Source organism: Podarcis liolepis, assembly GCF_965112155.1.
Source record: "Podarcis liolepis genome assembly, chromosome: 12".
NCBI classification, from domain to species: Eukaryota; Metazoa; Chordata; class Lepidosauria; order Squamata; family Lacertidae; genus Podarcis; species Podarcis liolepis.
In genome coordinates, this window is record NC_139563.1 from 23,915,728 (window position 1) to 23,929,089 (window position 13,362).

General features: G+C 43.2%; 1 protein-coding gene across 1 annotated transcript in view; it reads right to left on the reverse strand.

Moving 5' to 3' along the window:
• Positions 1–8,123: 8,123 nt before the first annotated feature.
• The window catches only part of MALRD1 (MAM and LDL receptor class A domain containing 1), a 226,792-nt gene continuing 221,553 nt past the window's right edge, over positions 8,124–13,362 (reverse strand). The window contains exons 42-43 of the mRNA XM_083467342.1: positions 11,268–11,364; positions 8,124–9,758 (exon numbers count right to left, since the gene is read on the reverse strand). Of these exons, the coding sequence (XP_083323468.1) occupies positions 11,281–11,364 (84 nt within the window). The 3' untranslated portion in view covers positions 8,124–9,758; positions 11,268–11,280. The remainder of the gene's footprint in view (positions 9,759–11,267; positions 11,365–13,362) is intronic.

Below are 13,362 nucleotides of genomic sequence, written 5' to 3' on the forward strand. Positions count from 1 at the left end.
TGTATCCTCATTCACACTAAAACACACATAGAAACAATTCTACAGGGCTCACATGAACCTCATGATGTGGATATGGAAAGGCATCCACAGCTGCATAGCAGGCAGAAAGCTGTTGAGGTCTGAAGATCTTGTTGGACGGAGAAGGGTCATTGCTCAATGGCAGAGAATACACTCCACAGGTTCAATATCTGGCACTGAGTAGGACTGACTTCCTAGCCTGAAACCCTAGAGAGTTGCTGCCAGTCAGTGGATATAATGCGGAGTTACTGGGCCATCCTCAGCACAGGAAGTTGCTTTAAATCATGCCAGCTTAAATTGCGGGCATAAAGTATGCTGGATGCTGAGCTGCTGGGCCAAACGGATCTCAGCTCAGGACTGATCCCTTAGACCAGTGATGGCGAACCTTGGCACTCCAGATGTTTTGGAACTACAACTCCCATCATCCCTAGCTAACAGGACCAGTGGTCAGGGATGATGGGAGCTGTAGTCCCAAAACATCTGGAGGGCCAAGTTTGGCCATGCCTGCCTTAGGCAGTCTGTTCTAATGGTCAGTATGACACACCCGCCTGTGTGTCTACGTGAAAACTGTATGCCGTCCAGATGTTTTGGACTAAAATCCCTATTATCCCTGGCAATTGAGCCATGGTGGCCAGGGGTGATAGGAGCTGAAGAGCATCAGGAGTGGGGACTGTGTTAAGGAAGGCTGGCCTGAGGCATTTCAAGTAAATATTACTATGTTAAAAACAGGGAGTGCCCAAATCTAACTGCAATTCTAACATTCTCCAGAGTGAGGTCTTCCATCTTTAATTCATCTTTCAGCTCTAGCTATTATTCAGGCAATAAGAAAACTAGGATAAAGCATTTCAAAAGATACACATAATGTTTCAGGCTCAATAAATCCTTGTTATCTCTTGGTCTTAGAGGGGGAATATCTAAAATTGTAAATGCATTTACTCTACTGCATAGCACAAAATGGGAGGAATTATTAATGGCTAATTTTATCCATTCCTGGGTTGTTTCTTTTTACACGTAATGATGGAATTAAAATGATATATCTTAAAGATACTTGTGCAATCAAAAGAATAAGAAAAACCTGATTATGTAGGAGAAATTGTATCCTGTTTATAGACTGTTTTCCTTTTTCTTCTGTTTTGCCTTAGCCACCTTTTTTTGCTTGTGAAAAATGGAACTTTGAAGAGCGCAAGGCTTATTTTCACAGCCCACAGTATATAACTATGTCAAACACACTTCAAAAACAGTTGCAATCTTCTAGTCATTAAAGTGAATTGTTAATGGGTTTTACCAACTTGATAGCTAAATAAGGCTTCTAAAATGTTTCCCAGCAAAATCTCTTCTGAAGTTTTGTGAGCCTTGGATAAAGCTGCTTTATTATTATTTTTCTTGGAGGACATGAAGTTCTGCTTCTCAGTTATCATATTTATCCAGTTCGGAGCAAGAAAGAACTAATTTATTTTAAGTGCAAAACCCTGTCAGCTACAGTCTCCTGCTAGAACAGTGGGTTTTTGTTCCTTGTTTGGGCTCTGAATTGGGCCATATGCTTAGCTATAGTAAATTGCAGGAGAAACTGCAACAGAATGTTGCAGGAGGTTCTTCCCAGTCTGTAACAGGAACATTCCTCCTCAGGGCTGCAACCAGCATGGAACAGGAGCTTTTGAGAAGTGTATTAAATAAAGCAGTTTTCAAAGAGTCATAATAAAATTTTGTTGAAGAAGTATTGTGGGGTATATGACCTCAAACTGGAATTTTAAAAATGGCATGTTGAAAATCAAATTTAGCTTTGTCAAGGAAAAGAGAGCTTTTATCTCATGAAACAGACAGGTCCAGATCAGAAATATAGAAAACCTGATAGAGAGTGAGGATCTTTAAGTTTTAAAATGCTAAGATGTTTTTGTTTCCACTATGCATAAGCAGGGAGAAGTAGAAGGTAGAAGCAAGCACACATTGCTTACAAATGCTAATTTCCTTAAGGCAACCATTCTGGTTAATGTTGCAAACTACCCAGGTTCAACTTGCAGCCATTGATGTTTGAAAGCAGGCTTCCTTGCTTGGCCTGGTTTATTTCTAGTCTACCTCTCTGCTAAAGACCTGATCAGCAACTAGTGGCTAATTTTACACCTCAGACAGTTTTACGGGATCCTGCCCTTTAGATGGCAGCAAGTATGACTTCAAAATGTGGTAAGCCAGCTCTGCTCCATATAGTGGCCACCTTCTCGTTCTGCTGCCCCAGAGGGACCCTGGAATTCTGTCTCAAAATCCTCCCCTGACAACATCACTGCCAGTTGTGCTATTTAGCTTATTTGTCCAGAGTTGCTTTTGTGGGTTTTGTGCAATTTTTTGCCTGAGATACAGCCATTAAAACAGGAGCATATGGGCTGGTAGAGGTTGCGGCTGATACTCATTTGGAATTGTGGGGCAGAAGGCAGAGAAGCCAACAGTAGGTGGAGCCAGAGCCAAGGCCAGGAAGAGGCAACTCCCTCGAGTTTTTGCCCCCTTCTTCCCTGCTGAATTCTATAATGGAAACACTGAGTCAGAGGAAGAGGCAGCTGACAGCAAGGGCCACCCTCTGGCATTAGTAAGAAGGGAGACAGTTGGGGGCCAGTTGGATGAGCTTCCATTGGCTGTTCATGCAATATAGTCAAGGAAGGGGAAGTTTTTCAGCCTCTCTTTAGTACAGGCATGTCCAACAGGTAGGTTGTGATCTACCAGTAGATCACTGGACGTCTGTGGTGGATCACTGGTAGATCATTGGCTCCCCCCAAAGAAGCTGAACTGTGGCTCCCCTAAAAAAAGCTCAACGTTTTACCTCCTCCCTGAAAAAACTCAACAATTTTGACCCGAACCCCCCAAAAGGGGGTAGATCACTGCCAGTTTTTAACTCTGTGAGTAGATCGCAGTCTCTTGGGAGTTGTCCACCCCTGGTTTAGGCCATTTCAGCCTCTCTTCTTTCATAATCAAATATAAATAGGTGCTGTAGATGTGCACCATAAAGCTGGCCATTGAATGTATAATTATACATTCTGTTTGACTACAGGGTCTATCTATTTCTCTTATTTTTTCTAAGCACCACTGCTTTTCCATCAAAGAGTGGCACAATGTACCAATAAAGTGTTTCTAACGATGCCGGCTGCACCTTAATCTGCAGGGTGCTTTCTCTTTTTAAACTGCCTCTCTATCAACTTTCTATAACCATAGATTATAGAGAGGGATAAAAACACATGTTCTACATAAGGCGCCGTGCATACAAAGTAATAAATACTGTATATGTGAATTGCAGGTTCTTTGCCATTTGTGTTCCGAAGGAATGGGAAGTATAATAGAAACAAAATTCAGCCACGGATGTGCAGTAGAGAGACACCATTATCTGAACTGTATTATCTGAAAAACAGGCACAAAACCCTCTGGGCTCCTTTCTCTGCAGAGATGAGCCCCCATTACATTCAGCGACGGTATATATTACCACCAGACGGATGGTTACAGCATCTTTCAGTTACTTCTGCACCATCCCTAGTCATCTCAGGTTGTTTTCCCTTCCTCATCCATGAAAGCCCTGACCAAATAAAAAAAGATTTCACAGTGCTTTGAAAGCAGGTTGCAGATGTGAAGGATGCAGATGGACTGAACTTTAGTCCAAACTGAGGATCACACAATCAAGCTACTCTTTCTCCTTAAAATAATAGGTTGCATGATGAGTGGGTCCCAGTGGTGACTGGTACCCATTGATAGGGCAGAAAGCAGGGAGACCAATAGTAGGTGGCGCCAGCATCTGGAAAAAACCTGTTTGTTACAGATTTTCATAATAGAACACTGCCTGGAGAATGTGCATTTTGCCCACAGAATGTACAAAATGCAGTTGAGATACGTACTGTCCCTGAGGCCTGTTGAAGATTATGCATATTGACAAAGGAAGGTACAATATTTGGTTGAAATATGCGGAGTCCTCAAAGCTTTCTGGGGATTATACACAATGGCAGGAGGACGTACAAAATTTAGTTGATATATGGACATTTTCCAAAAACCTGCTGGAGATGATGCATATTGACCAGGCAATGTGCACAATTCCCTCTTCATGGCTGAGTTATGTGCACATTCTCCATGAGGCACAATAGCAGGTTGTTTTGCAAACTAACTGCTCAACTGACATTCCCTCTAACATAAATGCAAGGTGAATATTGGGGCCTGTGCACATGGGCATATTCATGCTGTTTCCATAGTAAGTAAGCAAATTTTTATTTATACCCAGCCCTCCCTGGCCAAGACTGGGCTCAAATATCAAATACATTAAAACACAATTGGTTAAAATACAATTTAAAAAATAGAATCAGGATAAAATTAAATGACTGCCCACGAATTACAACCATAGGGGTCAGGAACCTCAAGTATTCATCAGGGCCAGCTATCCATGTTGGTCGCACATGAGCTGATAAAAGGGCCAAAGAGTAGTCTCTTTTGAACATTAGGCCTGGGTGATGTATCAATCCATTGTCCAGGGCTGATGTGAGGGCCAGAGTGCAATGGCGCCTTCACCCGGTGGTATATTATAGGGGGGGGGCTTGCCTGCTGGTGCCTTACCTTCCATCTCTGGCTGCCTCCTTTCTCCCTGTGCTGGGCACTGGCAGCAGTTCCACCCTGGCACCTTGCGTGGTGGGGGCTGATGCTCCTTGTTCCTCCCTCTGTGCACCAGGGACTGATGGTGGAGGGAGCTGCTGCAGGTTCATCCCGGTGCCCCGGGATGTATCACTATAGCATGATGTTTAGCTGATGATACATCGCAATGTTGAAAAGCTGATATTGCCAAGTCTTATTCAACATATGCCCCTCAGGCAAGCCCAGTGGACATAGTGAGGGGGCAGTATTCTCCACAATTACAGTGGTACCTCGGGTTAAGTACTTAATTCATTCCGGAGGTCCGTTCTTAACCTGAAGCACCACTTTAGCTAATGGGGCCTCCTGCTGCCGCCGTGCCGCTGGAGCATGATTTCTGTTCTCATCCTGAAGCAAAGTTATTAACCCAAGGTACTATTTCTGAAGCGTATGTAACCCGAGGTACCACTGTATTCCTCCCAAACCTGTTGCCATACCAAAATTGGAAGAGCATGAATTAAAGGAGAGGAAGTAAGAGTGAATATATGCCAACTATTAATTAGGAGTAACAAGAAACACCGTAAAGGAAAAGCAATAAAGAAATAAATAATAAATATGCACTTCTCATTGTTCATTAAATAAAGCAACAGTAGAAGTCGATAGGATCAGTGGCAAACACACATGTCCTAGGCAAATGGAACAGGAACATGAGTGAGATTGGTGAAACCAACGAGTATGATGAGAGATAACCAGGACCAAAGCCACAAAGGCATTTAAAAATGAATCAAAGAAGTTTTATGTTCAATCCAATAAGAAAGAGGGAGCTAATGTAAAGCTGCAGATAAAGGAAAAGAGCAACCAAACTGAAAAGAAAGGAAACTTCAATAAGCAGAAGAAATCACAACAGGTATTAAAGGCTGCAGAGAAGAGGGAAACCATGTTAATGAACATTACAATAACAGGAGGTCCATGGGCCTCTGTCATGAACTGGCAGAATGATGGGGAGGAAGAAGAGGAGAAAGTAGATCCTGATGAGGGTTGTAGCTGGGCCTGGGGCACACCGGGGCAAGCAGGGGATGGGGAAGGAAGTACTCACAGGGTGACAGAGGATGGCGAGGGGATGGGGGTCAGTGAACAGGAAGCAGAGTCAGAGGGGCCCCTGTCCCCACAAACATGGCAGGCTCTGAGGCGTGGGGAGCAGCAGGATGGCTGAGGCAGGCTGTGGCAGGCAATGGCCTACAGCCCAGCTCCTTAGTTGGCCAGGTGAGGCACACCAGCTCTGGGAGGAGGTGTGTGATTCCTCAGCTGGAGTCGGCTTGAAACAAGTGAGGGTCACATGCCTTGTCAAGCCCAGATGCTGCAATCAGCATGCAAAGTACAAATGGGAAGCAGAGCCGAGATGCTGTGTCTGTTCAGCTGCCCATGTGGATGGACATTGACTTGGGTGCTCCTGGACTTCTATGGGACTGTGCTTCGGGTTTGACTCTGGACTAGGTTTGTTATATTTTGCAGAGCAAAAAAGGGGACACTATGACAGCCATTCAAAGCAAGTAAATGGAATTTGTCTCAAATTTTACCCCTGAAAAAGAGGACGTGACCTGGGGGGGGGGGAGGCACATGGGAACCCTACTCTGGACTGTATCCTGACTTCTAGATTTCAGACTTGGCTACTTGGATTGACCCTGGACTGTATTTCCTGACCATTGAACTTTAGCCTTTGCTTGCATGGATTGACCACCCCCCCGCCCGACTTTGAACTTTGAACTTGGTAGGCTGAGTAGGCCAGGGGCTCAGTACAGCCTCTGGACAACTGGAGCCTAGTTTAAACTGACCCAAGCATTGCTGAATGCCTAGATCAGGGTAAATATATATTTAGATCCAAACTGTTCAGTTACGAAGCTTGGATCTGAGGAGCAACTGATATCATCACCACACTGACAAATAATTTGTTTCTACTGTAGCAAGGCTCTTCTCGTAAATTGATTCAAATATGGTTTATATTTCAGTAAAATGTAAACAGTTGTCATCTGTTGGTTGTTTTTTTTTAAAAAAATACCATTTCCTCACCGTTAAAATATTCAGTCCCAAAGCATTTAGAAACTTACACCATATTCCAAAGAAAAGGTTAGGAGGAAGACAGCACGTCCCAAGTGAGATTATACTGTTCTTCTTTTCTCAAAATCTGACTTCATTAGTTCAACTGCCGCTACAAAGATTTAACTTGTATGAAATATTTTTATATGCCACATCTCTTAAGGACTTTGTAACTTAGAGACATTTCTTTAAAAAAGAGAGAGAGTTTATGGACTGCTTTTCATAAATTAGCAATAAATTTATTTATTTAAAAGAATTGTAGTTTAAATACAGCCACCAGGGCTGCAACACATTTTCTTCACACAGACCAACAAAATTTCTTCTTATGGACATTGAAGAATACAAAATTTATCCTATGTAGGAACAGGATCTACAACCAGAGGGTAGATCTACCACCTCAAGATGGACTTTGCTTTTTGAGGGTTATAACCAACTATATGCATATCCCTATACAGGGGCGGCAGGATGGCAGTGGTGCTTTTGCATGCAAGAACCAGCCTGCCCTCCCCAGGCTTCGCGCCGGGAGGCGGCCACCCCCTCCTACCAACGTCACCTTAGCCGAACCCAGAAAAAAAATCCCCGCTCCGGCGGCGGGAACTCCCATCCCCTCCATTCTCCCCTCACCCCGGTCCCTCGCTGGCGACGAATACGCCGTTCCTCGGCCCCGCGGCTCCATTCCTTTCTAAAGTCCCGCCGCTGGGGGTCTTCCTCTGACTGACCGACCTGCCCGCCCCTTCTCAGGAGCTCCCGGTCACTTTGGGAGGCGCGCGCCGGAGTCCCCTGCGCCGTTTTTGGCAAGGTGCCTAATAATTTTCTTAAATTATTGGGGGGGCAGAGCCCCCCCAAACGAATTTTTGAGGGGGCTCGGGCCCCCTCAGGCCCCATGGAGTCGGCGCCTATGTCCCTATAAAGACTTATGGATCAGGCTTCTTCATTAGTCTGAGCAACCAAGAGACTTGCTCTCGCGGCCTGCCTTCTCGTCTCCCGTCCAGGAACGAGGCCCTGCTGTATTTTCTTTCTGAGCACCCTGAAAGAGACATTTTCCTCATTGCACTGAATTTTCTTTGTCCCTCTCAGAATGTGTGGATCCTGTCATCTGTGTGTGAGTTAACAGTCAGATAGCTTACCTGATTCATGTACAGAAATTGTTTTCATGTTATCATACATCTTGGCCATTAGCAGTTCAGAAAGCCGGAGCTGAAATTGAATTATGCTCTCATTTGACAAGTTCAAAACAAAAATGTCAGGCAAGGGGCAAATATTAAGCTCATGTGTGTTTCATATGCAAGTGAGCTGCAGCCTTTTGTTCTTTCTGAGAGATGAGGAAATGTGTGCCTGGTATATGTAGGTTTTTTTGTGGATTTGCATTCCCTACCCCCTTTCTCCTCTGTTATAACTGTTTTTTTCCTGGCAGCCCAAAAGAAGGCCGGAAGGCCTTGAGTCTAGTGAGAGACTTGCTCAATTTGCTTGACATCTTTTCATTAATTACAACAGAAATTGGATCAGGGCCTAAGTGGCCACCTAAATGGCTTTATAATGCATTGGGACATGGGAGAAAAGTGAAAATGGTTGTAGAAACTATATCTCCTAATTTTCCTAAACTGTTATATATGTCCATTTGCTAACTTAGGCTGCCTAATCATTTCCTCCTTGCACAGAAGACTTGAGACAGCAGAAACAGATAGTTCACCATCAGAATGGACCACACAGCTTGCAAAATACACTGAGGGTAGCAACACCAGTGTTGGCTGTTCATCATCATCATCATCATCATTTGTACAGCACTTTCAAAATATTTCACATTCATTATGTATCTGGTTCCAATCCATCGGAATCCTGGAAGCCATGACTCAGGTTTGGGGCAAGTTCACTTTGGTGAGAGAACAGCAGCGACTGGAGAAGGTAATAAACAAGAACTGAAACATACACACAAATGTTCATAGGGCAGATGAAGAAGTAATGCACTGAGGTATAAAAATAAAATGTGATCAGTACAACTGAAACAGTAGTAGCACCAAAAGAGGGAGAGGAGGAAGCACAGTAAAAACACATACCCCCAAACACCAAATACACAATAGGAAAGGCACAAGACCAAGATAAGGAAGGTAACTCAAGAGAGAATGAGACAGAACTGCAGGTAGGATTGGACTGAGGCAAAGGATGGGTCCTTCGCTGGAGAAGAGGCAAAAGGCTTCAGGGGACTCTGTTGTTCCATCCAGTAGGAGGCATCATTCCTATGATTAATGTCACCCAGCAATCTCAGGTAAAGCATATTTTTCAATTTTATTATGTGCTAACGTCAATAGATCTAGAGCACTCGGTGTCTCAAATCTTGCTCTAACTTTTGCTGGGAAGGGGAAATCAGTATGCAGTTCATGGTTTTGATACACAAGCCGATAACAACAAATCTTGTGGCAGCATTGCATTTTTTCTTTTCAATTCTTTGGCATATGCCTCAAAAGGAAACACAAGGCAGGATCCAGACAATTGCAAGTACAGTGCTGCTCGGACAATGAAGTATTTCCACCTTCCTAGTGTACCCCACTGTATCTTCTTTAGATCAGGAGACCTTTCATGATGGCATAGGATGCAACACGGGGGCTGCCACTGCATATACAAGGTGGGTGGTGGAAATCAGAGGCCTCCTCTTGCGCAAGCTAAACTGCCTTTCACTCGCAGAAAGAGCTCTCTGGATCACAGCCATTGTGGTGGCTAACTTCAAATGAAGAGACTCCTCAATAATCAGTGTCTCCTTGGCCTTCTAGAAATACTGCAATGGCTGTTTACCTAATTGAGGTTTCATGTACATGAGCAGTGAACACCAAGGTAAGATTTCGTCTGAAAATCCATTTGGATGGGCACTCTGCTTGTTGGAAGCTGGTCATGCACAGGATGGCGCTGGCAATGCCTCTGAGAAGAGAATGTTCACACTGGAACAGAGAAGCTTGCTGGCACCCTTCTTGGTTTGAAGGCAGAGGAGAGACTGACTTTCTTAAATAACAGTGGTCCATTTCTAAGGAGATTGCTTCCATTGGACTGTCAAGGATGAGGCAGTTGTCATTCTGGAAATATAAATGCATCTTTTGTTCTTTGTGCAATAAGTGTATTGAACAATGATTGCAGGATGGGAGAGATGAAAGCAGTAAAGCACCTATTATATTTCTTTCTTTCTTAAAAAGATGCTATCTAAATGCAAAAACTGAAGATGATTTCAGGTAAAAGTCCCACCTTGCTGCAGGGCTAGTCCAGAAGAATGACAGATCTCATTTCCTGTGACAGGAAACAGCTATAAAAATAGCACTTTCCAAAAAAAAAAAAAATCCATTCAATTTCTGTATTCAGTTGAATAGTTATATATAGGAATCTATTTTTTAAGTTGTGTATCTGTGTGGTGCACAGCATCCAGCAGTAACATTGCTTAATTGGGTTGAGTAATACAATTATTATTATTATTATTATTATTATTATTATTATTATTCACACAATTCAACCTTTGCTCACATTGTGGGGAATATGCCCAAAGAGTAAAGACAGCTGCCAAATAACTGAGGGTGGTTTAAACCAGGGATGGCTAACCTGTTGTCTTTCAGATGTTGTTGAACAAGAACTCCCAAAATTCCTGTCCATTGGAAATGCTTGTTGGGTCTGATGGACACTGGAGTCTGACTTAAACATCCAGAGGGCCACAGGTTATCTACCCTTGATTTAAATATGTCTAGAATTCCAAGCAAATCTTACTTATTCATTTATAACCTACCTCCCCACACCCAACATAGAACTCAAGGTGGTGTATGCAATGTTCTCCTTCCCCCTTTTATTCTCACAACCACCCTGTAGATCTTGGGAAAGTTGATTGGCCACTATCTTCGTAAGCAATCAAATCACACTGATCATATGCTCTGCAGAGCTTCCAGCTTCAGTTCACCATTATCCCTTGCATTGCAACAACTAAAACAGGGGATGAGACTGCATGGAGGTTGTGGCTGTGTTTGATTCCCTAATGAGCCATGGGTCTGACAAAGTGAAACAAAATATGTGAGTTTTCTTTCAAGTAAACCCGTTGCATTTACAGCTTACACACAGGAAAAGTACCTCAATCTAAGAATGAGTCGGTTATAATCTCTTGGATTTCACTGAAGGTTGAGACAAATGCAACCTTTCAAGTTCTAGAATTTAACATTATGAACAAGTTTGAGTCACTGTTTTTCAATAAAAGCAGAGAGAGAAAAGGCATGCCAAGAAAAGCCCAAATCCTGCTTTTGATTAAGTGAAACTTTTATTTATTAATCAACTGGAATTTGAACTGTTCAACCATGTAGTCAGTTGAAAACTAAAGTTACCAAGAGTGTTCCTTGCCAACATAAATATCACGTACGGCTATGCTTTCCCATGTGGGTGGATGCTATTTTGAATGAAGTGTTATTTGGAGAAGGTAATTATTCTAATATGAAAAATCATTCCATTTTCATTCAAGTGACTAATGCTATGCCATCATTCAATTTGATTTTAGAAACAGAAAAACATCATGGCAAATGAATCTGCATAAAGTTTCTGTCTTGTTTTATACCCACTTCCAGAGACATCTCATAGCGTCTGCTCTTTTCCTGTAGTTGTGCCATATAGGGGGTTGGCAAAGGAAGCAGCCATGATGTCATTACTGCGAAACAGCTGAAAGAAGGGAGGAATAAGAAGTTATTTCAAAACAAAGTGTCAAATTGCAATAAAGTATAACCACAGCAAATGAGATTTCTAAATACTGTAAAATGAAAACTAATTTCAGAAGAGAAGTTCATATAAGTTACTGCCAAGAATGGGCAAATATGTTGATTTCAGTTTCTCATTTCTCCACATTTGCGCATCAGCTTGTAATTGGCTCCCAGTACGTTTCCGAGCACAATTCAAAGTGTTGGTGCTGACCTGAAGGAGCGTCTCCACCCCCATCGTTCTGCCTGATTATTATTATCATCAGGAGGGATGGGAGGTCAGGACTCTGCAGGGAAGTTGATGGGACTCATAGATGCCAACTCCTTGGGGCCCTGGGTGCCCAAGCACCCACAAAATTCCCCATGAAGGGGTTGGGTACCCACAAATTTCAGTGCTAGGGCTGTACACGCTGCACGACACCCACGGCCCTGGGCACCTATGATCCCAGGGCCAAGTTGGCACTCCTGATGGGACTACTATATTGACTCTGCTAGTGCATTTATGCAGCCCCAGCCTCATTGACACCTCCCTCTCCCAGTAAATGGCAGTGATAGCATTTCAAGGAGGCTATTCTTGTGGCTCTTGGTCACCAGGGAAACTGCCACCAGGAATTGCCTCAAGAATCTTTCCCCTGCTACCCACAGCCTCTATATCTTTTTCATTACCCTGTTGGGTAAGCCACCAATTTGCATGTAGGAAGTACACATGCAAAGGATTATCCAATTCATTTTAACACCAAGGCTACGCCACACAGGCAATGAGAAGCATGTACAAGAGTGAACTGAATACAGAGCTGGGTTGTAAACCTGGAAGCACAGACTGATTATGATATGATAATGCTTCATTTCAGTCTTTTATATAGTTACAAAACTTGACATTCTTGCTAATTAGCGCAACCAAGCAGAAGGTCCCAGGATCAATCCACATTCAGGTAGGCTTGGGAAAGAAGTGTCTGAAACCCTGGAAAGCACTGCTAGACAGTGTTGACAATACTGAGCTTCCCATGTTCCTAAATGCAAAAGAGGACAAGTCTCCCCCATCCAAAATAGGTATGTAGAAGAGGGATCTTTTTCCAGCAGGTGTAGTTTATGGAACTGAAATTCTCTCTTCTACACTACTGTTAAAGGTGCAGAAGCCCTCTCCTGTTTTGCACCCTATAGCTGATGTGGCTGATGGGACATGGTTCTGTATCATATTTTCTAAATCTTTAATAAGATTATTGATAGATTTTATTTCATTTTATTTGGTACTTAAATGGATGTGGAAAAAAAGCCACACTGTGCATATTTACTCAGCGTACAAGAAGATGAATGTCAACCTCCAGGCAATGCACTCTTGTGTTTTAGTCATTGCAGACTGTTTCTAAAGCAACTGCCTTGCTGATAAGGGTAAGGTTGCCTGCTGTACAGCTTTGAGAGGAGTAATGGAGGATTGCATAGCTGAACTGAGCATCCTGTGGTGAAGCTTCTGGGCTTGGGCTGCCAGGCTCCATGTGGGGAAACTCGAGGATTATGGAAAAAGAAGAATGCAGCCATCACTCGATTTTTGGAAGATTCTGGAATTTATTTGTGATCTTACCAAATGCTTGCTATATTTGATAAGAAACACATGATATCATCCTTTTAAAAAGACACAAGGTCAGATCCAGGCTAAGTTTGCTGCATGTTTCAGTGAGTTTCAGTGGGAACTATGTACGGTACAACTATCACTTTCAACCGGTTGTTGCAAAATGTGGTGGTATCAGCTCTGCTACTGAAGATCGAAGAATGAGGCAAATATAAAAGTCCATACCCAGATACTCATGATGCAGAACTGTGCTTTGCAAATCAGCCTGGCCAGGCTAGCTAAGTGCAGAGCCATTCATGCACAATGGTGACCCAAGGGCTAAGACATAGGGGGTCATTGGCAATGCAAGAGAACTGTCCTTCCCCACGCCTGGCTCTGAGGAGTAGACAGAGACAG